A 26,176-nucleotide genomic window follows, 5' to 3' on the forward strand; every position below is an offset into this window, starting at 1 on the left:
CAGTCATTGTGTCCGTCATGACAGGTCACTGTATAAGCGGAAAACATGCTGACAGACTGAAGGTTGCCAGCAACGACTTTTGCAGAAGCTGTGAGGATATCAAGAAGAAGAGACTTCAGGATATCAAGACCTACTGTGTGTGTGTCCCTCTTTAGCGGTCAGAAAGTGTTGCACTTTAGGTTCTCATTTCTTAGAGAACCTGTCTGATTTTGCGGATGTGAACATTCGCAAGTTTTTGGGCTTTTTAAAGGGATTTGGATGGTGCTATGGTAGGAACTAGAAGGCATCTTTCTTCTTCTGTTCCTGTGGTATCACAATGGACGAAAACGTCTTAGTGAGTCTAATGACTGCCACTTTATTGGATTTGTGAGGTATCCTGTCATGTTCAAACTTCTCTACCAAGGGGTGTCGCTATGCGGCACGCCTTTCGGACTCGGCATAAAAAAGAAGGTCCCTTATAATTGAGCTTAAACTTGAATCGGGCTGCACTCATTGATATAAGAGAAGTATCCCCTGTTTCTTAGTGGAATGTTCATGGGAAATTCAGTGGGATAAGCATCGCTGAAAATAATTTCTGATTTTCGAAACCTATGCATTCCACGTTTCTGTTAATCTACTAAACCACTGTGGTTTCTTTTACTGCAGCTTGAGGATATGAATTTGAATTAAGTAGGAGCAGGGAGCGCCCCATCCCAAAACCAAATTGAGCGGGCATATACAGCTGGATTCTTAGAGAATTGCCAACATTTGCAGCACGGTGGCCTCTTTTACAGCAATTTACAAATACAAATCAATCCCATGGCAGCCGGTTGTATGTACCGGATTGACCCGATGAATTCCTTCATCGGCAAGGGCTGCCGCCACAGTGTACCACACACTGCTACTACAACAACAACAAATCTGATATCCAAATTTAAGATCAGAGGAGCGCCCAGCCCATAATCGAATTACGCGGGCATCTATAGTGGGATTCGAACCCAGGCGTGAACCATTGTAAAAGGACATGCTTAACTATGCGCGACGATGATTTTTTTTATACTTTACTTGAATTGGCTATGACAGAACATTTGTTCCACTAGCCGAACGTAGAATAGTGTTCCAAGCGCCTTGATCCTTTGCGCCCATTTTGTAATCTCTGGCACCCACCACTTGCCTTCAAATGACTTCTTTGCTGGAGTTTCTTCATCCATTCTGACAACATGATCTAGCCCACGCAGCCCTTGTATTTTGATACGTATGGCTATGCTATCGTCGTCATACAGCTCGTGGTTCATACGACGCCTATATTCTCCATTAACGCAAACTGGTTCATATTGACCGGTCCCGAACGTGAAATAAAATGGTCACCGAACTCGCCTCTCAATAAGTCCATTGTTATTCATGCTATGTGGCATGTGGCACCGTCTTGTTTAAACCACATGTCATGCTAGACAAGCTCTTGCACATTGGGTAAAAAAAAAAATTGGATATCATCTCACGGTAGGGCTCACCATTCACAGTTAAGTTACGATCACATCATCTTTGAAGAAGTACGGTCCAATGATGCTACCAGCCCATAAACCGCACCAAACTGTGACTTTTTCTGAATGCATTGGTAGCTCTTGCATTGCTTCTTACTGTTTTTCTATCCAATGTCGACAATTTGCTTATTTACGTACCCATTGAGCCAAAAGTGAGCTTCGTCGCTGAAGAAGAAGAAGCGCGCTATGAACTTTCTAAACAGAACACGCATTTTGATAATGAAATTGAATAATTGCCAAGTATTAGTCGTTTGAAAGACTATTCGTGGTTAATTATAGACCAAACTGAAGATGTTTGCCAGTGAAACACAACAGCAAACGTGTGTGAGAAGTTTAAAGATAAAAGCTAAAAAGATCGCCCTTTATATATTGGGTTGCCCAAAAAGTAATTGCGGATTTTTTAAAAGAAAGTAAATGCATTTTTAATAAATCTTAGAATGAACTTTAATCAAATATACTTTTTTACACTTTTTTCTAAAGCAAGCTAAAAGTAACAGCTGATAACTGACAGAAGAAAAAATGCAATTACAGAGTCACAAGCTGTGAAAAAATTTGTCAACGCCGACTATATGAAAAATCCGCAATTACTTTTTGGGCAACCCAATACTTTAAAAGGTGGCAGAACATTATATCGAGGTTTTATAAACGGAGTGACTAGAATTATTTCCCAACCCATCCTATGGTGGAGGTTATAAATAGATACTGGGGCCTGAAGTTTTCATTTATAATTTTTTGACATTTTGATACCCACCACCATAGGATGGGGGTATTCTAACCTAGTCATTCCGTTTTGTAACATCTCGAAATATTCGTCTAAGACCCCATTAAGTATATATACTTTTGATCGTTTCGACGTTCTGAGCCGATCTAGCCATGTGCGTCCGTCCGTCTCTCAAAATCACGATAGCGGTCGAATGCGTAAAGCTAGCCGCTTAAAATTTTGCACAGACACCTAATATTGAAGTAGGTTGTTTGCGGGTTGCAAATGGAGCATATCGGTTCAGATTTGGATATAGCTCCCATATAAACCGATCTATTAATTTGACTTTTTGACCCCTTACAAGCCGAAATTTTTGTCTAATTTGGCTGAAATTTCGCATGTAGTGTTCCGTTAAGACTCCCAACAACTGTGCCAAGTACAGTCCAAATCGGTCTATAAGCTGATATAGCTCCCATATAAACCGATCTCCCGATTTGACTTCTTGAGCCCTTACAAGCCGCAATTTTTATCCGATTTGGGTGAAATTTCGCATGTAGTTTTCCGTTAAGACTTCCAATAACTGAGCCAAGAACGGTCCAAATCGGTCTATAACCTGATATAGCTCCCACAAAAACCGATCTCCCGATTTGACCTCTTGAGAACCTAGAAGCCGCAATTTTTATCCGATTTGGCTGAAATTTAGCACGACATGTTTCGCTATGACTCCCAATAACTGTGCCAAGTACGGTCCAAATCGGTCTATAACCTGATATAGCTCCCATATAAACCGATCTCCCGATTTGACTTCTTTAGCCCTTACAAGCCGCAATTTTTATCCGATTTGGCTGAATTTTGGCATGAAATGAAATGTTGAAATGACTTTCAACAATTGATCCAAGTACAGTCCAAATCGGTCTATAATCTGATATAGCTCCCATATAAACCGATCTCCCGATTTGACGTCTTGAGTCCTTACAAGCCACAATTTTTGTCCGATTTGATTGAAATTTTGCATATAGTTTTCTTTTATGCCTTCCAACAACTGTGCCAAATACAGTCCAAATCAGTCTATAACCTGATAACCTGATTTAGATTCCATGTAAACCGGTCTCTCGATCATCCTTGTTCGATTCCTAGTAGCTTAAATTTTTGCTGGTTTGACAGTATGCCCTTCAACTAAATTAAGTATGTATTAATTTTTAGCAGAATGAATTGTGGTGGGTTCCTAGGATTCGGCCGGCCGAATTTCGCCTCTAAAAATTACATTTGTAAGAAATTCACTTTTTAATTTGTTTTTTAGTTATTTTTTATTCATATTTATTTATTTTTTTTTGTACATTCCCACCTAGTATAAATATTTCATGCACATCCTTACGCTATTGATCATATCCTTTGAAAGTGTGCTTAAAGCTATCACCGTCACCATCATCATCAACGTTGCCTTGGTCCTCGTCAGCATTGCTATGCTGTGGTGACATTCGTTCGCTGCTCGATTGCCGACTAGCATGCTTGTGCTGCACGATACTCGTATGTATGCCATCACATCATTTGAAGTTATCATCCGGGATTACTTTTTGCACATGTCTTTTTATTGGCAACGCAGATAGGTTTAGGGCACATCTACCAATGCTCCTCAGCTCTTTGTGTTTATATGTGGGCTCTCATAAGGGCAAACGTTTTATCTGTGTTCGTGTGCGGAACTGTGAAAGGAATTTTCCTGTATATTTACATTTTCTTCTTATATTTTGGGTTATTTTTGCAGTGGTTGTTTTTTTATATGCAATCTCGCAAAATATTTGTTTTGTCAGTAAGGTTTCTCTTCTCTTTTTTCGATGATCTTTCCTGCAATAAAAGAAGATTTTTATACTGATTTTCAATAATATTTGCATATTTGCATTACAAAAAGTTAATGACGCTTTGGTAAAAACATGGCAATCTGTATTGTAGGTCAGAGAAGTTTGTTTTTAACATTAACCTTTCATGCAATTCAAATTGTGCCGTCTCTTTAGAAAAATACTAAAGATTTAACGCTGCGTATGAGTGTTACAAATCACTTTGTAAATCATTCGTCCCCTAGGAAAATCCTTTAATATCACTCATACGCACCCGTGCTCTTTGTATAAAGCAATTAACATTTCTTAAACAGCAATTTTATCACTTAACCTCAAAATCCCCATAAAAACTGGATTATAAAAAACAAAAACTTTTACATCGCACATTTCCTTCTTTGTGTGCCTTGGTGTATTATTGCATTCAATTTTATGCATGCCACAGAAATCAATACATGCGGTATTTTCGTATACATATGTTTACGAGTACACATACAGGGTGGCTGATGAATATTGCTACAATGATGAATATTGCTACATTTTTTTTTCGGTGTATGGAATACATTTTTCTTTTATTCATGTTAAATTAAATTATTAAATTAATTATTAAATTATTATTAATTAAATTAATTAATTAATTAATTAAATTAATTATTAAATTATTATTATTAAATAGAAAAAAAGTTATTACATTTTTTTTTGGTAGCGGCTTTCATCAGCCACCCTGTATGTACGTATGAAGGCACGTTGTGGCAAAGAAATTGTCAATTGGAATTTTTATTAAAATCCAACATTGTCTTCTCCCACATTATGTCCTTTCCCCATTGAACACATACAGATTCAAGGCAAGCCCTGAAGGCAGAGAAATGGAATTCCTACAGAAACAATTTATTTAACGCAATTTTCTTCACAATATGCTGAGATTGCTATCGGTTTGCCTTGCGCGGGTGATCTGCCTGGAGTTACTGAAGTAGTTTGCTATCCACCCTGTGGGCCTGTCCTTATGGAATTTATTATGCATTTTACTACAAGAGTTCACCGAAGTAAGCGACTGAGCCGTTAAATCACTCTCTAGAGGGGGTTATGTGGGCGTTAACTATCTACAGTCAAGCTATTCATATTGGCGTTTTACTTAAAGTATTTATGGAATTGTTGGTAATGAAAAGCCTCTTGCTCATGAAAATGGTTATCATGTGATTATTGGAGGTTATAATAACACTGTGGGATAAAAATCAATTTTTTTCGAAAATTATGGTAAAACCGAGATGGCTTATAGGTTAGGTTAGATTGAAAAGAGGGTGCGGATATTAATCCGCCCCAAACCACTATGGACAAACACTTTAGCCAGTAATCGGCTTGTTGTGCACTCTAAATACAAAAAAGTAACCTCGAAAAAAATCGAAGTTAGGAATTCTGTGCTACTTACAAAATCTTTAATTGGATTGATTATAAAAGAAGAGTAACCGGCCATAACGCCCGACGGAAATAAATCCCAAATATTTTTTGGCGTAATATCTGCTTTAATAGGGGGCTTAACGCTCAAAGTTTTCTTGGGCCTTGTGATTTATCTGTAGGCGTACATAACGCCTTATAGCACAAAGCCCAATAAATGGATCGCTGCAACATGTAGGAAGTCTTAAGTAGACTCCTATTCAAGTTCAAGCTCAATGATAAACACCCTCCTTTTTATAGCTGAGTCCGCACGGTGTATCACAGAGGCATAGCACCTCCCATAGGTCGTCAGTTTTAAAAGGCTGACCACGGCTGAAACAAAATTTTTTTCGGATGTTCTCGCCATGTTTTGAATCCAGGCGTTCAGCCTCATAGGCGGACATTCTAACCTCTATGCTACGCTGGCCTCCTCTGTTTCATAATTGACTAAAATCTCTTAGTGCGTCTGTGGCGGCTGACTAGTCCTTTCGAGAATACCGTATCTATGTTTTCCCATTCCTTGCACCTTAAATTAGATTAAATCAAGTAAACCAAACCATAAACAGAGTTCAAATGCTCCACCACTGCTGCGTGTGTGTGTCCGATTGTAGTTCATACTCACAAAACTCCATAGATCTTGTCTAAATGAGTTTCCTAACGCATCCAGGCGCCATTATGAGAGCAGTGTGTTATGTTCTATCTATCGTCTGCTTGATTCTGTTGAGTGTACAGATCCACAAACTCTGCGACTAAGATGGGGGTGCGTTCAGAGGGATCTGGATCTGAGTCGCATGGGTCTAGCCGGTCAGTTAAACAGGTGACATGTATCGTGCGGTCCCTGGTTACAATCGGGACATCCATCTTGCACGTCGGCATCAATCCTTGCTCTGTAGGAGTTGAGGCGGCTCCATCTGCCGGAACTTAATTAAGCCAGAATTGCTGTGGTTTGCCTGGGGAGGTCAATTTCTTCAGGTGCAATGGGAAGCAATCGTTCTCCCAGGACCACATTCACCCGGTGGCTTTTTACCATATCTGCTACCGTGTCTGCATGAATGTTGTCTGGACCTGCTTGATCTAGAGGTTCTCTCTTGTAACGCTGAACCTCACGCTCTAGATCATGTAAATCTACCTTAAGGCTTCTGTGCGATGGATATCTATCCACAAGATAATGATTTGGATGATCTCTGCGATAACAGCCCAAAAAGTATGGCTTAGACAGCATGTAGTTATGTCTTCGCACTGGTAAAATCTTTGTCTCCTGATGGAGGTGGTCCACATGAGAACTGAGGAGACAGTCCGTCGCAGTTCGGAGGGCGGCGTTCTGGCAGATCTGACACTCTGCAACAGTGGCAACACTTAGGGCGCTATGTTCGCTTTTGTCCGATTTTGTCGAAATTTGGGACAATGAGTTGTGTTGGCACCTTCAACCTCCTTCTTTGATTTGGCCCAGATTGGTTCAGATTTGGATATAGCTGCCATATAGACCGATCTCTCGATTTAAGGTTTTGGGCCCATAAAAAGCGCATTTATTGTCCGATTTCGCCGAAATTGGGGACTGCGATTTTCTTCAATTTTGCCCAGATCGGTCCAGATTTGGATTTAGCTGCCATATAGACCGATCTCTCGATTTAAGGTTTTTGGGCCCATAAAAAGCGCATTTATTGTCCGATTTTGCCGAAATTTGGGACAGTGGGTTATGTCAAGCCCCTCGACATCCTTCTGCAATTTGGCCCAGATCGGTCCAGATTTTGATATAGGCGTCATATAGACCGATCTCTCGATTTCAGGTTTTGGGCCCATAAGGACGCATTTATTGTCCGATTTTGCCGAAATTTGGGACAGTGATTTTCTTCAATTTGGCCCAGATTGGTTCAGATTTGGATATAGCTGCCATATAGACCGATCTCTCGATTTAAGGTTTTGGGCCCATAAAAAGCGCATTTATTGTCCGATTTTGCCGAAATTTGGGACAGTGGGTTTTGTCAAGCCCCTCGACATCCCTGTGAGTAGTGTTAGACCATTCAACATTCGTTTTCAATATGTCTCAGATCTGTTCAGATTTGGATATAGTTGCCACATAGACCGATCTCTCGATTTAAGGTATTGGGCATATAAAAAGTAAAATTAATATCCGATTTCGCCAAAATTTGGGACAGTGAGTTCGATAACGCCTTTCGACATCCTTCTGGAATTTGGCCCAAATGGATCCAGATTTTGATATACCTGCCATTTAGGGTTTTGGGCCCATAAAAGGCGCATTTATTGTCCGATTTCGCCAAAATTTGGAACAGTTAGTTCTGTTAGGTCCTTCGACGTCCTTCTTTAATTTGACCCAGATCTGTTTAGATTTGGATATAGCTGCCATATAGACCGATCTCTCGACTTAAAGTCTTGGCCCCATAAAATGTGCATTTATTATGCGATGTCGCCGAAATTTCGAGCAGTGAGTTATGTTAGGTCGTTCGACATCTTTCCTTTATTTGGCACAGATCGGTCCAGATTTGGATATAGCTGCCATATAGACCGATCTCTCGATTTAAGGATTTGGGCCCATAAAACGCGCATTTATCGTCCAAATTTGCCAAAATTTGGAACAGTGAGTTCTGTTAGGTCCTTCGACATCTTTCCTTTATTTGGCCCAGATTGGTCCAGATTTGGATATAGCTGCCATATAGACCGATCTCTGGATTTAAAGTCATGGTCCCATAAAAGGTGCATTTATTATGCAATGTCACCGAAATTTCGAGCAGTGAGTTATGTTAGGCCCTTCGACATCCTTCCTAAATTTTGCCCAGATCGATCCAGATTTGGATATAGCTGCCATATAGACCGATCTCTCGATTTAAGGTTTTGGGCCCATAAAAGGCGCATTTATTGTCCGATTTCACCAAAATTTGGGACAGTGAGTTGTGTTGTGTGGCCCTCGACATCCCTTTTCAAGTTGGTCCAGATCGGTTCAGATTTGGATATAGCTGTCATATAAACCGATCTCTCGATTTAAAGTCATGGGCCCATAAAAGACGCATTTATTGTCCGATTTCACAGAAATTGGACACAGTGACTTATGTAAGGCTTTTCCACATTCATTTCGTATATGGTTCAGATCGATCTATATTTGGATATAGTTACCAAAAAGACCAATATGTTGTTCTACAAAATTGAACAATGACTTATTAGACCATTCAATGCCCAAGCCGTATTCGGTCCAGATCGGACCCTATTTCGATATAGCTAGGCTTTAAATATGCTATTATAATTATTAATAATTACTTTTTATGTATCCTTTCTATCGCAGCCCATTTGCATAGACTTGGGATTACCTTTTTGTAACAAAGTTCAAATTTTTAAATTGATTTTAACTCTCAACTTGTGTTAAAATGTTTTATGTCTCATACTCCTTGAGACATAGTATCATCAAAACTTATATGGGCGAAATGCTATGGCATATTAAGGACTTGTTAAAACAGTTTTCTATTTCTTTCCCCCTAACGATTTTGCAACTTTTTACACTTGCTTCCTTGCAATAGATGTCTACACTTCCGTTTCCTTTTCATATAACCTGATTTATTTTTCTATGAATTAAGTGAACTGAATATTTGCGTGTGCCCTCTTTTTTTTCTTCTTCGTCCAAGTGCTTTCAATGCAAATAAAACTTTTCTATACAATATCGCCCTGCCTCTATCTCTCTTTAGGATATTTGTTGGCAGCACCTCATTCATAAAGTGACATGATGATTTTTTTGTCAGTTTTATTGCCTGTATGATGAATGCATTCGATACACATCTACCTGAAAATGTGATGGTGTATCTATCGTTAAGACATATGAAAAAAAAGTATTACAACAAAAACTATTTTGTCTCTACCATCAAGTTGTTAAGTTGTCGAGCTTGCCCCAGTCTTAGTTTTGCTCTAAGGGTAACACAGCAGAAACACTTCGCTTGCAAATGGATAAAATACTCACAAATGGTGAGTGCAAAACGCAAGCGGCACATTTATTTGAAGTTGTTTTCGAGAAATTTTTAATTGTTAAAATTTTTTTTAATGTCATCATATCTATGAATAATTGACGTAGTTTCTGGATACGAGTTCATATCTTGGCAACAATGTTGCTACATACGGTCTAAGATACACTCAGCTTTTATTTCTTTCCCCCCTCCAAAGGAATTTCCTTATTTTATGCACTTGATTTGTCAAATGTCATTTTCGTCTTTTTGCCCTCTTATTCATTCGTCTCCATTATCGTTGTAGTTGGAATTGTTTTCTCTTTTGAATAATCCTTTCTATTGTTTGAGTAAAGTGTGGGTGATTTTCTACCCCTGCCTTTTACTCTGGTCTCCATAATTTTCAGCTTTGGTTTTATACCCTACACCACTATTGTGGTACAGTATATAAAACCGAGTCGCCTTGGATTTTAACAGTCTTTTAATATCTTAAAACAAAGATATTAAGCTGAACTTACACCGATTCTTTTTTGTCCATAGACTGGCTAAGATGGACTAAGATCGGACTGTATCTTGACAGAGTCCCATATAGAGCGATCTGCTGATTTAGGGTCTTAGGTCATTAAAAGCCACATTTATTATCCGTTTGTGCTGAAATGAGTTGTGAGTTGAGTTATATTTTCGTAGCTCAACCTTAAAGATGTCCCAATCGTGTGGTGCTCATGTGGCTTTCGCCCTGTTGAAGAGTTGTATGCAGTCCTTCCTTAGACCAACCAGCTCAGACACAGTTTAATGGCCTCCGACGAATGCATACCAGTGACAACCTTTTCTGGCGCCACCTTGTGCGTTGGAGAATTTCGCGGGAAATGTGTATCAACGAGTAGTTCTAGTGTTTCCTCACTAGACATTGTCCATACATTCTCTGACTTGTGAATATACCCCACCATAATAGGTTTAGGGGACAGAATCTTCTTTAGCCCAGAGGCCTCAGATGTATCCTCCACGGAGCTGCAGAATTCTACCCAGGATTTGTTCTGAGCCTTTCTCAGCTCGGTCTTATATTTCCTTGGCTCAGCCTTATAGATGTCCCAATCGTGTGATGCTCTTGTGGCTTTTGGTCTGTGGAAGAGATTTCTGCAGTCCTTCCTTAGACCAATCAGCTCTGGGATCCACCATGGCGGTAGCTATTTGTCCCTTGGCTTGGCTCTAGAACATGCTGACACAAGCTAGTCATTCAGGGTCTTCGTGATCCGCTTGTTCACCCATATCTGGTGAAAATTGAGTCTTCCAGGCGCTCAAGAAGTCAAAACCGGCAATCGATTTATATGGGGGCTATATCTATATAATGGGTTGCCCAAAAAGTAATTGCGGATTTTTCATATAGTCGGCGTTGACAAATTTTTTCAACGGCTTGTGACTCTGTAATTGCATTCTTTCTTCTGTCGGTTTTTAGCTGTTACTTTTAGCTTGCTTTAGAAAAAAAGTGTAAAAAAGTATATTTGATTAAAGTTCATTCTAAGTTTTATTAAAAATGCATTTACTTTCTTTTAAAAAATCCGCAATTACTTTTTGGCCATCCAATATATAAAAGAGCCCAAACGACTAAAGCTAGAATTAAGAAATTTTGCACGAATGTTGGTTTTGTTCGTAGGCACTGGATAAGGCTGAATTTTGTGATATTCGTACATTTAGGTACTAAAAAGTGCGAAATGGTACATATTTGCCCAAGGCGAACGGAAAGGTACTAAAAAGTACCAAATAGTACGAAATGGTACATAATTTCCCAGCGCGAACGGAAAGAGCTAGAGCTAGAATTATGTTCTTGGGCCCAAAAAAAGTGTTTTTGAACAAATAAGGTTTGTAAAAAAATAAATTGGAAAATCGTACCGGAAGTGAAAGAAATAGTACGTTTAGTACCGCAATCGGTACTATTTGGTACTTTCTTTGTAAATTGAACTAGAGCTCGGAATTTTGGAACTTAGCTGCACTATGGCAACCTTAGTGGGGTGACTAAAAGAGTTTTTGGAAATTTCTACATTTAGGTACTAAAAAAAGTACCAAGGTACGAAATGGGTAAACTTTGTGCAGGGCGGATGGATAGAGGTAGCATTTTGAAATTTGACTTTGACATTGAATTTGGTCAAAAGAAAAAATGGAAAATAGTACGGGTAACGGTAGAAAACATACGTTTAGTACCGCAATTGGTACCATTTGGTACTTTCTTTACACATGGAGCTAGAGGTCTGAAATTTGGCATGTAGGTACAACTAGGAAATATATGATGGGTGACACATTGCTCTATACAAAATTCGTACATTTTGATACCAAAAGTGGTACTAGGGCATGGAGCTAGGGCATTCATAATTTGGCATTCTGGTACAACTAGGAAAAATATGAAGGGTGACTAAATGTTCTACTAACAAATAAAAGCGTGCTAAGTTCGGCTGGGCCGAATCTTATATACCCTCCACCATGGATCGGATTTGTCGAGTTCTTTTCCCGGTGTCTCTTTTTAGGCAAACAAAGGAAAGGACAAAAGATTTGCTATTGCACCTTTATCAAGTTATGGTCCGATTCGGACCATAATGGAATGAATGAAGACCGATTCAGACCATATTTGATATGTATGTTGAAGGTCATGGGAGAAGCCGTTGTACAAAATTTCAAACCAGATAATAATTGCAAGAAGTCAAGATTCCCGATCGGTTTATATGACAGCTATATTAGGTAAAAAGACCGATTAAATCACGTCATGCCAAAATTCAGCCAAACCGGATAGGAATTGTGCCCTCTAGAGGCTCAAGAAGTAAAATAGGGAAATCGGCTTATATGGGAGCTGTATCAAGCTAATGACCGAGTCAGACCATATTTGATATAAGAATAAGGATAAGAATTGCGCCCTATGGAGGCTCAAGAAGTCAAGATCCAAGATCGGTTTATATGCAAGGCATATTTTTTACTAGTTGCTTTCGGTTCTATCCCACTGTGCGTGGGTGCTTAAAACGCTCTATGGGATGTAACGAAGCACATCGGACCAGCTAGTATTGCAGTGATATAAGTCCCTTTTTCATCAATCTTAGCGAAATTTGTCGTGCAGCATTCCTTTATAACTATCAACGCTATCAGTGGTGTAGGAAATCAAAAAGGTCGACTTTGTCCATCTTTGGTCCTTACTTACTTCATGTGTGCACTATTATTGCTTGGGGATGCATATTCTGTGGCATTTCTGATGTCAGTCTGTGGCACAATATCCATTATTATTATTTGCATATATTTAACTCTAAGTTTATGCATATGTGCCATATGTATAGGGGTTTTGTGAGTTTGTGTGTGAATGTGCTTAAGTGTGTGTTTGTGTTACATTTTATTGGTGTGTCTATTTATCCCGGCATGGTTGTCTCTGTGGCTGTCAACTAGAATCCTCGTATCACCACATAGTGCAGTTGAGTGTGTTAGAGCTGAATTTCTACTTGACTTTTACTTGTCTGCTTATTTTGCCTCTTATGTCACTTACATGTCGTATTGTTGACGTTAACATTTCTCAACTCGTGATTTTGTTTGACATTTTTCTAGTTTTGTTGTTGTTCTCATTTTTTGGCTTCTTTTTTAGGAACTATGGTTGTTTAGGTTGATTTTGTGCTTAAAAAGGCTTTGGGGACACATATGTTAAAAGAAAAAAAATTTTTTAAATTTAAAAAAAGAAATCCTCATATTTAAGAAAAATTTCCTAAAATCAAAACCAAATTGAAACTGGGTATAAAAACAAATTAGGACTTTCATAGAACCTTTTTAAGTTGCATGGCAATTTTGTTACAAGTACGTAAGGAAGAAGGGAGGCCACCGAGGCGCAGAGATTAGCATGTCCGCCTGTGACGCTTGGGTTCAAATCCCAGCGTGGACATTAGAAAAATTTTCAGCGATGTTTATCCCCTTACTAATGCTGGCTACATTTGTGAAAGCATCTGTAAGAAGTGGTGTCGCTATGCGGTACGCCTATCGGACTCAATGAGCTTTAAACTTTAATCGGACTGCACTCATTGGTATTAGGGAAGTATCCCCTGTTCCTTAGTGGACTATTCATGGGAATTTAGTATTTAGTTGGTTAGGAAGAACACTTTAACACGCACACATTTTTTTGAAAACCAGTAATAAAAGACAAAAGTCGGGCGGTGCCGACTTTATAATACCCTACTCCGTACAAAATTGGAGCTAGGTCTAATTCTGAAACAATTTAGATGGACCTCGCCGGATGTTTTCCGATGGGTTGTTAAACAATCCGTATCATATTTCGAGAAAAGCGTTGTGCAAAATTTTGGCAAGATTGGTCAATAAATGCGCCTGCAGTGGCTCTAGGAGTGAAAAATGGGCGATATACATATATCACAGCTATATCTAAATCTGGGCCGATTTCTCTGAAATTCTCCAGTAATGTCGAGAGTCATAAGAAAATTCCTCCTGCCAAATTTCGAGAGAATCGGTTAACAAATGACCGTTTTTTTGCATTATTACTGCAAATCGGGCGAACAAATATATGGGGGCTATATCCAAACCTGAACCGATTTCAAGCAAACTTTATAGACTTTGTCGAAGTCGTCGAGGAAAGCGTTTTGCAAAATTTTGGCAAGGTGGGTCAATAAATGCGCTTGCAGTGGCTCTAGGAGTGAAAATAGGGCTATATACATATATGACAGCTATATCTAAATCTGGGCCGATTTCTATGAAATTCACCAATAATGTCAAGAGTCATGAGAAAATCCCTCCTGTCAAATTTCAAGAACAAACGGAACGGTTAACAAATGACCATTTTACTGCATTATTACTGAAAATCGGGCGAATGGGAGCTATATCCAAATCTGAACCGATTTCCATGAAATTCACCAGTAATGTCCAGAGTCAAGAGAAAATCTTTCCTGCCAAATTTCGAGAGAATCGGTTAACAAATGACAATTTTACTCCAGCATTACTGCAAATCGGACGAACATATATATGGGAACTATATCCATATCTGAACCGATTTTTTCCAATTTCAATAGGCTTCATCTCTAGGCCGAAAAATATGCCCATACTAAATCTAAAAATGATCGGATGAAAATTGCGACCTGTAGTATGTACACAAATTAACATGGACAGCGGACAGACAGACAGACGGACATAGCTAAATTGAATTAGAAAGTGATTCTGAGTCGATCGGTATACAGGAGCTCACGAAGTCGATACAGGAGATCGGTTTATATGGGAGCTATATCAGGTTATAGGCCGATTTGGACCGCACTTGGCACGGCTGTTGGAAGTCAGAAAAGAACACTAGGAGCAAAATTTCAGCCAAATCGGACAAACATTGCGGCTTCCAGGGGCGCACGAAGTCAAATCTGGAGATCGGTTTATATGCGAGATATATCAGGTTATAAACCGATTTGGACCGTACTTGGCGCAGTTGTTGAAGGTCATAACTGAACAACACATGCAAAATTTCAGCCAAATCGAACAAAAATGGCAGCTTGCCAAGGGCTCAAGAAGTCAAATTTGGAGATGGGTTTATATGGAAGCTATATCTAAATCTGAACCGATACGGCCCATTTGCAATCCCCAACGACCTACATCAACAAAAAGTATCTGTGTAAAATTTCAAGCGGTTAGCTTTAAGCGTTAGACCTCTATCATGATTTCGACAGACGGACGGACGGACATGGCTATATCGATTCAGAATGTCGAGACGATCAAGAATATAAAAATGTAATGGGGTCTTAGGCTAATATTTCGAGGTGTTACAAACGGAGTGACTGGATTAGTATACCCCCATCCTATGGTGGTGGGTATACGAATCGTAAAATGTTGGCCTAAAACAAAAAAAATGTTTAGAACTGGTTTTTCTTTTAAACATTTCAAGGTTTTTACCTAATAGGGCAAACTTTTTTAAGTTTTTAGAATTTTCATTGAAAATTTCATAAAAGGTTTGACCAAAGTTGGTTCTAATTGAAACAAAATTTCGGCTTGCCTTTTTTTTTGTTGTTTGACACCCAACATTTCAATAACCCATATCTCCTTTTCTCTTCCCATTTCAGACATCAGTATTGGTAAAAACCGAAAATGATGCCATCACACAGTCTGCCACCAGCAATGCTGGTGGTGGCATTGTAACCTCATCTACAACATTGTCCGCAGCTTCCACCGTTTCGAATAATGCAGCTGCTGTGGCAGCCGCAGCAAATGCTGCAATGGCTGCAGCTGCTGTATCCTCAAGCCAAAGTCAAGCCATTAATGGCTCTAGCACCGCAAACAACAGCAACACATCAGCTACCGCAGGCGGTAGTGTTGCAGATGCCACCAATAACAGCAACAGCAGCAACACTAACAACATTAACAATAGCAACAGCACAACGAATGGCTTAAATTCGGCAGTATCGCCCAGCAGCGATTTACAGCTTACAAACACACACCAGCAGCAGCAGCAGCAACAACAACAACAGCAGCAGCAACAACAACAACAGCAACAGAGCTACATAGCAATAAGTCAACAACAGCAACAGCAGCAGCAGCAACAGCAACAAATGCTTACATCGGCTGGGCCCACAGCAATAGCTGCCACATCTGTCACAGCCACATCGGCTGCCACTGGGCTTTTGCCAGCTGTCATGTCAACTCCCAGTGGTGCAGGCTTAGTTCACAATCAATCCTTAATGTCCTCCCTGGTGGGCACTGGTACTGCCAGCGGTGGCCTACCCTCTTCCAGCACAGCCCAGGTTATAGCGAATTTAAATGCTGCGGCAGCAGCTGTAGCTGCCATGCCAAATGCATCAACTGCCGGCACAAGTCTATCATCAGCTCTAGTCCCCTACCAACAGCATCAGCATAATACCACCGTAACCTCTGTGGCACCTCAAACCTCTTCCGCACTGACGACAACCGCCACCGATGCCAAGAGCACACCGAAACGTTTGCATGTCTCGAATATACCATTTCGCTTTCGCGATCCGGATCTAAGAGCCATGTTTGGGGTGAGTAATTACAACAACAAAAATTCATTTCTTAAATCCTAATTACAACAACAAATTTTCAACGCCAAAAAGGAGAAGAGCTTTAACTTTTTTTTTGATAATGCCAATCGATTAAGAATTGCGAACTGTTTCAGCCATATTCATACGTTCGCCGGTCTGTCTACCTTTAGTTCTGGTCAAGTTGCCGGTTTCAATACTTTTTCTTAGAATTTTTAGAGATTTTGTCGTATGGTAACAATTGGGGGATCGCCCCCACAAAGACTATGTCAGCATAAAAGCCAATACGGGCAAGAAAGCCAATACGGACATGAAAGCCAATACGGGCATGAAAGCCAATACGGGCATGAAAGCGAATATGGGCAAGAAAGCCAATACGGGCATAAAAGTCAATACGGGCATAAAAGCCAATAGGGGCATAAAAGCCAATACGGACACAAAAGTCAATACGGGCATGAAAACCAATACGGGCAAGAAAGCCAATACGGGCATAAAAGCCAATACGGGCAAGAAAGCCAATACGGGCACTATGGAGCTCATATGAAGGGTCACAAATGTCGCCACTGAGAAACATTTTCTGCTGTTCTGGGCGAGACTCGTACCAATATGCGGACATGCTAATCTCTGCGCCACGGTGGCCTCCTTGAGCACCTAAGTTTATTATGTTTCAGTTTACCCTGACGTTATGAGCAGTAGAACTCTGAACCTATTTTGAATACAATGCAAGCTGACCTACTGATAGGTCAATCTCCCTATAGAATTTGTTGAGCTATTAAAGGAGTCCACTATTCTCTATGCTGCTGAAGTTTGCAAATGCAAATTTTCCCATGAACATCCCTATAAGCAACAAGGGCAAACTTCTTATATTTCAAACAGTTCTGTCCGATTCAAGTTTAAGCTCAATGATAAGGGTACTCCTATTTATAGCCACGTTCAAAAGGCATGCTGAAGTGCGAATCCCATGACAGCCGGTTGTACGCCCCGGATTGACCCCATTGGCAAGGGCTCCCGTCTCAGTGTACGTGTTCGTCATTTTTTCGTCATGGGAGCGGCATATCCCGGTGTGCCTTCTCCGCAAGCTTATGATCCGTGCCGGGATTGAAAAGAACCCCGGACCGTGGTACTGTTCAGAACCCCCTTCATCAGCGGTCGATGTCGGTGAGGTGTTACCGATGCCTGGAGTGGTTACATTTCCGATCTTGCTCTGGCTTTACATCACTCCGGAAGTATAGTCACACTGAATATGTTGGAAAGTGCTGTGCGAACATAGACAGCAGTGGATCACAAGCGTCGTCGTCGTCGCCTTCGGTATGCTCGTCGTCGTAAGTTATGTGACCCCCCCTGACCTCCCCCGTGCGGCACTATACGCAACAGCAGCATCCCAGCCTCAATATTGCCAGTCCAGTGACGGGAAGTGTATGATTTTTGCAATTGAATTGCAACGGTCTCCGAAGCATGATCGAGGAGATGGTGGATTTAATGAATCGGAAAAATATATTGGCTGCAGGGATCCAGGAGACAAAGCTGACCAACACCTGTAGCTTGCACAGTTGTCAGGGATACAATGTGCTACGTAAGGATCTCTTAAGGAATGGAGGTGGGAGATTGGCCTTCGTGATACACCATTCCGTGCAGTATAGACCCATCTCGCCTGCGCCTCTCGCTAGTGACCTCAACATGAAGTGCATGGGGATAGCAGTCAGGTACGGTGCCTCCGAGATAGTGCTATACAACGTGTTTATACCGCCGATTGGTCGCTGTGTCCCAAATAATGGTAAGGTTCCCGGAGACTTCAATGTGCATCACGTTTCATGGCATTCTCCCCTAGGTAACGTTCAGCGAGGCATAGCTTTGACAGAGCAGAGGCTCCACGTTAGGCACGATGAATGAGGATGCCCCCACTAGGATAACAAAGAGGTGTAGTAGCTTGCCAAACATTTCCATTGCATTCGCTGATCTCCTGAGTGACGCATCCTGCCAAGTCATCTCTTTGAGGTCAGACCACCTCCCCATGACTCCCACCATCGATCGACCACTCGACTATATAACCTCTGAGCGCAGGACGTTTATCAATCAGAAGAAGGCCGATTGGGCTGGCTTCAGAGAGTACACCAATCGCCGCTTTAGAGAAGCGAACCCCGCTTGGATATGCTAGTTGCCGAAAGGAAATTCCAAGACATCATTAACTCAGCAGCCGCTCGCTTTATACTCGCAGACGAGCTTGAAGAGATTCCTTGTATGGATTTCATTAAACCCAGATAGTCAACGGACATAAGCGGAATTTATGGCCGGAACACTTGGAGCAAAGTAACTTAGGCTCCAATTTAGGCAAGCTGTGGTCTACTGTTAAGTCACTCTCGAACAGGACACAAACTCAGTTACTTTTGCGCCAGGTTGTTTAGCCGTCAATTTTTGTGAATGCCAAGAGTGGCAGTGCAAAGAGGAGAGCCATTTGTCGTATCCGTGGTCTTCGAGCCGATTCACAGCCATTACACTTTATCTTGGGCGAAGTTACGAATGTCGTCCGTGGCGCCAAATCATGCATGGCGTTGGGCTCCGACGGAATCTACACTGATGCTGAAGAATCTGGATCTATCTGGAGTTGAGTACCTTACTATTGTCCTCAACCTGTCTGTGAACACTCTAATGGTTCCCGATGTCTGGAAGATGGGCAGAGTGATCCCGCTACTGAAGCCTGAAAAAAACCCGAGTAAGGGGAGTCATACATACCGATCTCCCTTCTTTCACCAGTAGCCAAGAGCCTCGTAGGAGAATTTCCGTGATCTCCGAGCCGATGGACAACCATCCAAGGCGTTGGGCCCTGACGAAATCTCCACACTGCTGCTGAAGAAACTGGATCAACCTGGATTCGAGTACCTTAATGCTGTCCTCAACCTGTCTTTGAACACTCTTATAGTTCCCGATGTCTGGAAAATGGGCAGAGTGATCCCGCTACTGAAGCCTGGAAAGGACCGGAGGTTTGGGAAGTCATACAGACCGATCGCAAAGACGCTTGAGATATTACTCTTCGCAAACCTCCTAATAGAATTTCCCTTCGCAGAGCATCAGCATGGATTTCGATGACGTCATAGCACAACAACTGCTTTGCATGCCATCAACGCACACATTTGCCGTGGCTTCAATCAGCCCAGGCCATGTGATAGGATGGTCCTCATGTCACTGGACCTAACGAAGACATTCGTTAGGTCCTGTAACATGGGTCAGCCATGCCAAACAGTTTGAGGACATAGCCAACACGTCCCTTTAACTAGGCCTGAAACGCTGGGTCGCAAATTATCTGTGTAGTCGCCAGTCACACCAGGAATACCAAACTCAGACATACCAAACTACGGAGACTGAAACACCTTGTTTCCAGCTTTACTCCGGTGGATGAGAGGCTAGCCACGATCCGCATAAAAGCAAAATTCTTCAACATCAGCCTTATTTGTGCCAATGCCCCAACGGAAGACAAAGACGAGCAGATCAAGGATATTTTCTACACAGATAACATGCTGAGGATATGTAAAGTACATTTTACCCAACTGCTAGTGTCCGACGTTGGCGGCGAAGAGGATACCGCAGAACCAATCCCTGATGATGGTATAGCATGTTTACCTCCTAGTCAGAATGTGGTTCAAGTAGCAGGGACCCGATTAAAGAACAACAAGGCAGCAGGAGCCGACGGGTTACCCGCCGAACCATTTAAGACCGGCGGCGACACGCTGATAAGGCGTATGCATCAGCTTATTTGCGCAATCTGGCTAGAAGAGGAACCTCAGCATACTATGTCCCGTACACAGGAAAGGAGACAAGACGGAATGTGCCAACTACAGAGGAATAAGTCTCCTCCCCATCGCATACAAGATACACTCCCGAGCGTACTGTGTGCATGATTAAAACCTTAAATCAATGAGATAATTGGGCCCTATCAGTGCTGCTTTAGACCTGGTAAATCCACCCTAGACCAGATATTCACACTGCGCCAATTGCTGGAAAAGACCCGAGAAGGACAAATCAACACCTACCATCTCTTTGTTGACTACAAAGCCGCCTTCGATACTCCTTTACGTTCAAAGGTATTTCAAGCCATGTCTGAGTTTGATATCCCTGCAAAATGAATAGGACTCTGCAGGATGACGCTTGCTGATACGCGTTCCTCAATAAGAATAAGAAAGAATCTCTCCGAACCATTTAATAGCAAACGAGGTTTCAGACAAGGAGACAGGCTATTGTGTGATCTCTTTAACATCCTGCTGGAGAAGATTATACGAGATGCAGATGTGAATAGATATGGCACACTTATCACAAGAGAACACATGCTACTCGCCTATGCCGACGACATCGATATCATAGGTCGGTCACCGGAAGTAGTAACTGCCGCCTTTGAAAGAATCGTAAGAGAGTCAGTGAAAATGGGTCTGGTAGTAATTGGCGATAAAACGAAATGGATGGTTTCAACTCCCAAAACTCCCTTGCACAACCGAGCAGATAAAGAAAATGGAGTAAGCTGGGAACCACAACTTTGGGACAGTCAATAACTTTATCTACCTCGGCACCGCCGTAACCGAATGACACCAGTTTTGAGATTAAGCGAAGAATAATACTGGCAAACAGATGCTACTTTGGACTAAGTAAGCAGTTTAGAAACAAGGCACCCTGTCGAAAGACGAAGATTACACTATAGAAGACATTGATACTACCCGTGCTGTTATATGGTTCTGAAGCATGGGTACTTGTGAAAGAAGATGAGGCAGTACTTGGAGTATTTGAGAGAAAGATTCTTCGTTAAATATATGGACCAGTTTGCGTTAGTAGAGAATATAGGCGACGTATGAACCACGAGCTGTATGAGCTGTATGACGACGATAGCATAGTTACGCGCATCAAAATACAACGTCAGCGTTGGCTAGGTCATGTTGTGAAGAAGCTCCAGCAAAGTAGTCTTTTGAAGGCAAACACGGTGGTACACGCAAACCGGGAAGACCAAAAGCCCAATGGGAAAATCAAGTGGTGGCAGATACCTCAAAACTTGGTGTCAGAGATTTTAGAATGAGCCCAGATGATCGAAGCGCTTGGAACGCTATTCTACGTTCGGCTAGTGGAACAAATATTCTGTCATAGCCAATTAAAGTATGTAAGTAAGGCTAGAATTTCGCACGTGGTGTTCTGTTATACTTTCCCCTAGCTGTGCCAAGTGAGTTCCAAATCGGTCTATAGCCTTATATAGTTCCCATATAAACCGATCTCCCGATGTGACTTCTTGAGCCCCTGGAAGCCGATTTAGCTGATATTTTGCATGTAGTGTTCTGTAACGACTTTCTAGTACGGTCCAAATCGGTCTATAACCTGTTGTAGCTCCGATAGTTCTATATCAGATTAAACAAGCTTTAATTTTTGCTGGTCTGACAGAAGTTTGCTATGTGGGTGGTGGGTTCCCAAGATTTGGTCCGGCCGAACTTAACATTCCTATGCAATTTATAAGTATTTTAAGGCAACGTCTTGGATTGGAGAGACATAGAAACACTTACCGCTAAATAAACTTAACAACTTGCTCTTCTCCTTGTTGGCTCTGGAGTTAAATGCATATTGCTGCTCCCACAGCAATAATCAAACTTTATGAAACTACCATATTGAATCTAAGATTTTCACATAGAATTTTCATTTTACAAAATGGTTTTTAATTGTCTGTGTTTTTATTTGATTTTTCTTCTTTCATGTCTACAACCACTTTGTCGGCGGACGCCTATTGCCAAAAACACAACAAATCTCATATGCCTGGCAAATAACTCTTGGCTAACTGGCTGTGCACACTCCCTCTTTATACGGCTGAAATTGAACATTTTTTATGATCGTTTTCATTTGGTCTCTCCGCTTGGAATGCGCTTTCAAACGTTTTTATGGCAATAACGCTAAAATTTCCTTTTTGGCTGTGGCTGGCTCACGGTGACGACTAACTGACTTTCCGGCCATGTGTTTTTTGTTTTTTTTTTTTTTGGATGCCATTTAAATTTGATTGCATTTGGTTTTCGCTTTTCGTGTTTTTTCTTTTCGCCGTATGGCCTACAGCAATTTGGCGCTATCTTGGATGTGGAAATTATATTCAATGAACGTGGCAGTAAGGTAAGTCCTTGTGTAAATTTAAAAGTTTTTTCTCTCATTTTTATTAACAATTATGGCAAATTTTCGACCATTCTATGGAGGCATTTGAAAATTAATGAGCTTTTTTTTTTTTTTTTTGTGGGGAGAGGCAATGCAAACGAAATGCTACAAAAACAAGGATTTTGAAGGATAATTGCTTGGGAGGTGCCAACACCCGGACTAATGAATGGCATAATAAATTTTAGATTGGCTTATTTGTGCTGCTGCCGTTGCCAGAATTATGACGATAATGATGACGATGGAAAATGGTTGAAATGAAAGTTTAAACGAAAGCTTTTGAATTAAATTAGCAGATTCAATTTCAGAGATTATTATTCATATTTATGGAGCAAAATTAAATGTGTTGTCGTTTGAATGACAACAGTCTATAGAAAATTTTGTTGTTTGTGTTTCAAACGTTGATGTCCTTAACGGGCAGATACTAAACCAGGAAGGACAAATATTCACACTTCCTGGGTGGTCTCAAAGCTTAAGCTGGTGATAAAGTTTGATATCCTCCACCTCACAAAGGCGAGTGCATTCATCAAACGATGGGGTAGCGAATTCGTGATAGAAAAACACGGTGAAAGTCTGAAGAGAGCAAAACAAAGAGCAAAGAAGAAAGTGGAAAATGACTCTTCGTGTCATGACTCTTTGCCCTTGAACATTCCACTAGGGAACAGGGGAATACTTCTCACATATCAATGAGTGCAATCCGCTTCAAGTTTAAGCTCAATGCTAAGGGGCCTCCTTTTTATAGCCGAGTCCGAACGGCGTGCCGCAGTGCAACACCTCTTTGGAGAGAAGTTTTCCATGGCCTAGTACCTCACAAATGTTGCCAGCATTAGGTGGGAAAAACCACCGCTGAAGAATTTTTTCTGATGGCCTTCCCACGATTCGAACCCAGGCGTTCAGCGTCATAAGCGGACATGCTAACCTCTGCGCCACAATGCGCTCCACTATGGTAGAACTTCAAAAAGTCTCCATGACAAGTTTGGCTGTCTTTTTCACGTTTGGGAAGACGGTGGGCAAACATCCTCATATTGAGGCATCAGGCAGTGCAGTGACGGGAGACTCAATACAGCCTAACGAACAGGAAGCCGACGATTAAACCATCACCGACTTTCTCAGGACACGGAATGTGACTAAACGCAAAAAAAAAAAATAAAACGTTTGGGAAATTTTTGCGGCAAACAAAATACTTTTATTATGACGTTGTTATTTTCTTATAACTGTGTAATGTTTCGCTTCAGCATATCAAACGTTAGCCATAAACGTGACATTATTGAACGTAACCCTGGAAGCCGCAATTTTTTTCCGATTTGGCTGAAATTTTGCATGCAATGTTCTGTTATGAATTCCAATAACTTCGCCAAATATGCTTCAAATCGGTCTATAACCTGACAAAGCGTCTTGATCCCCTGGAAACCGCAGTTTTTGTCCAATTGGATTGACATTTTGCATACCATGTTCTGTTAAGACTCCCAACAATTGTGCCAAGTACGATCCAAATCAGTCCATAACCTGATATAGCTTCCATATAAACCGATCTCCCGATTTGACTTCTTGAGCCCCTGGAAGCCGCAATTTTTGTCCGATTTGACTGAAATTTTGCACGTAGTGTTCTGTTAAGACTTCCAACAACTCTACCAAGTAAGTTAAAAATTGCTCCATAACCTGATATAGCTCCCATATAAAACGATCTCCCGATTTGACTTCTTGGGCCCCTGGAAGCCGCAATTTTTGTCCAATTTGGCTGAAATTTTGCATGCAGTGTTTTGGATTGATTTCCAGCAACTGTGCCAAGTACGGTTCAAATTTTTGTCCGATTTGACTGAAATTTTGCACGTAGTGTTCTGTTAAGACTTCCAACAACTCTACTAAGTAAGTTAAAAATTGCTCCATAACCTGATATAGCTCCCATATAAAACGATCTCCCGATTTGACTTCTTGGGCCCCTGGAAGCCGCAATTTTTGTCCAATTTGGCTGAAATTTTGCATGCAGTGTTTTGGATTGATTTCCAGCAACTGTAACCTGATATAGCTCCCACATAAACCGATCTCCCGATTTGATTTCTTGAGCCCCTGGAAGCCGCAATTTTTGTCCGATTTGGGTGAAATTTTGCATGCAGTGTTTTGTATTGATTTCCAGCAAATGTGCCAAGTACGGTCCAAATCGTATTTTAATACTTCTTGTAATCGTATATTACTTCTTGAGCCCCCTGAAGTCACAATTTTTGTCCGATTTGGTTAGAATTTTGCACGTGGTGTTCTGGTGCCAAGAACGGTCCAAATCGGTCTATAACCTGATATTGCACCCATATAAACCGGTCTCTTGGTTCCTAGAAGCTTTAATTTTTACTGGTTTGACAAAAGTTTGGTATGAAGAATAAAATTATGCCCTCCAACTTATTTTGTATAAGTTTTTAGCAGAATCCATGATGGTGTATTCCGAAGATTCAGCCCAGCCGAACTGAGCACGAAGAGCTCACTTTTACTTGTTTTTTTCCATAGGTTAGGTTAGGTTTAAGTGGCAGACTCACTTAGACGTTTTCGTCCATTGCGATATCACAGAAACAGAAAAAGAAAGATGCCTTCTAGTTCCTACCGTTGAACCATCCAGATCGCGTTAAAAACCCCAGACAGGTTCCGAAAGAAATGAGAACCTAAAGTGGAACTCATTCTGACTGCTAGTGCGAGATACACACACAGAAGGTGTTCTATAGTCTCTTCTTCTTCGATATCCTTACAACTCCTGCAAAAGTCGTTGCTGGCGACCTTCAGTCTGTCAGCATGTTTGTCGATAAGACACTGACCCGTCATGACGGACACCATGACCGAGAGGTGTGTTATAGCCAATGACAGCAAAGCTGTAGACTTCTTCAAGTCTAGATTTGGCCAGATAGTTTTGGAATGCCCAATTATCTCATTGACGTAAGGTTTTAATCTTTCACACAGTACACTCGAGAGTGTATCTTGTATGCGATGGGGAGGAGACTTAGTCCTCTGTAGTTGGCACATTCCGTCTTGTCTCCTTTCTTGTGTACGGGACAAAGTATGCTGAGATTCCAATCATCGGATATGTGTTCTTCTAGCCAAATTGCGCAGATAAGCTGATGCATACGCCTTATCAGCGTGTCGCCTCCGGTCTTAAATAGTTCAGCGGGTAACCCGTCGGATCCTGCGGCCTTGTTGTTCTTTAGTCGGGTCACTGCTACTTGGACCTCATTCGGACTAGGAGGTAAACATTCTATACCATCATCAGGGATTGTTTCGGCGGTATCCTCTTCGCCGCCAACATCGGACACTAGCAGCAGTTGTAGTTGTTATAAGAAACGTTACAGGTAGATCGATGCAGCCATTTTAGATGAAAAAGAAATCAAGCGCAATTTGGGCCATGTACCAATTCAAATTAAAATCCTTGCTTGCTTTTCCAAATCATCTCACCACATCGCTTATTCGAAAAAAAGGAATCTCCGCTACAAAACCCATCTACATACACATTTCTACCCTATATATAAAGGGTGATTTTTTTGAGGTTAGGATTTTCATGCATTAGTATTTGACAGATCACGTGGGATTTCAGACATGGTGTCAAAGAGAAAGATGCTCAGTATGCTTTGAC

The 26,176-nt window shown here is 41.2% G+C and overlaps 1 protein-coding gene across 8 annotated transcripts in view; it reads left to right on the forward strand.

Annotated features, from left to right (window-relative positions):
- Window positions 1-26,176, forward strand: part of LOC106083888 (RNA binding protein fox-1 homolog 2) — a 776,024-nt gene that overhangs the window by 583,347 nt on the left and 166,501 nt on the right. For all 8 annotated transcript variants that reach the window (XM_059370360.1, XM_059370351.1, XM_059370355.1 and 5 more), the window contains exons 3-4: window positions 15,484-16,416; window positions 22,480-22,533. In XM_059370360.1, coding sequence (XP_059226343.1) covers window positions 15,484-16,416; window positions 22,480-22,533 — 987 coding nt within the window. The remainder of the gene's footprint in view (window positions 1-15,483; window positions 16,417-22,479; window positions 22,534-26,176) is intronic.

This window comes from Stomoxys calcitrans, chromosome 1, assembly GCF_963082655.1.
Source record: "Stomoxys calcitrans chromosome 1, idStoCalc2.1, whole genome shotgun sequence".
Classification (NCBI taxonomy): Eukaryota; Metazoa; Arthropoda; class Insecta; order Diptera; family Muscidae; genus Stomoxys; species Stomoxys calcitrans.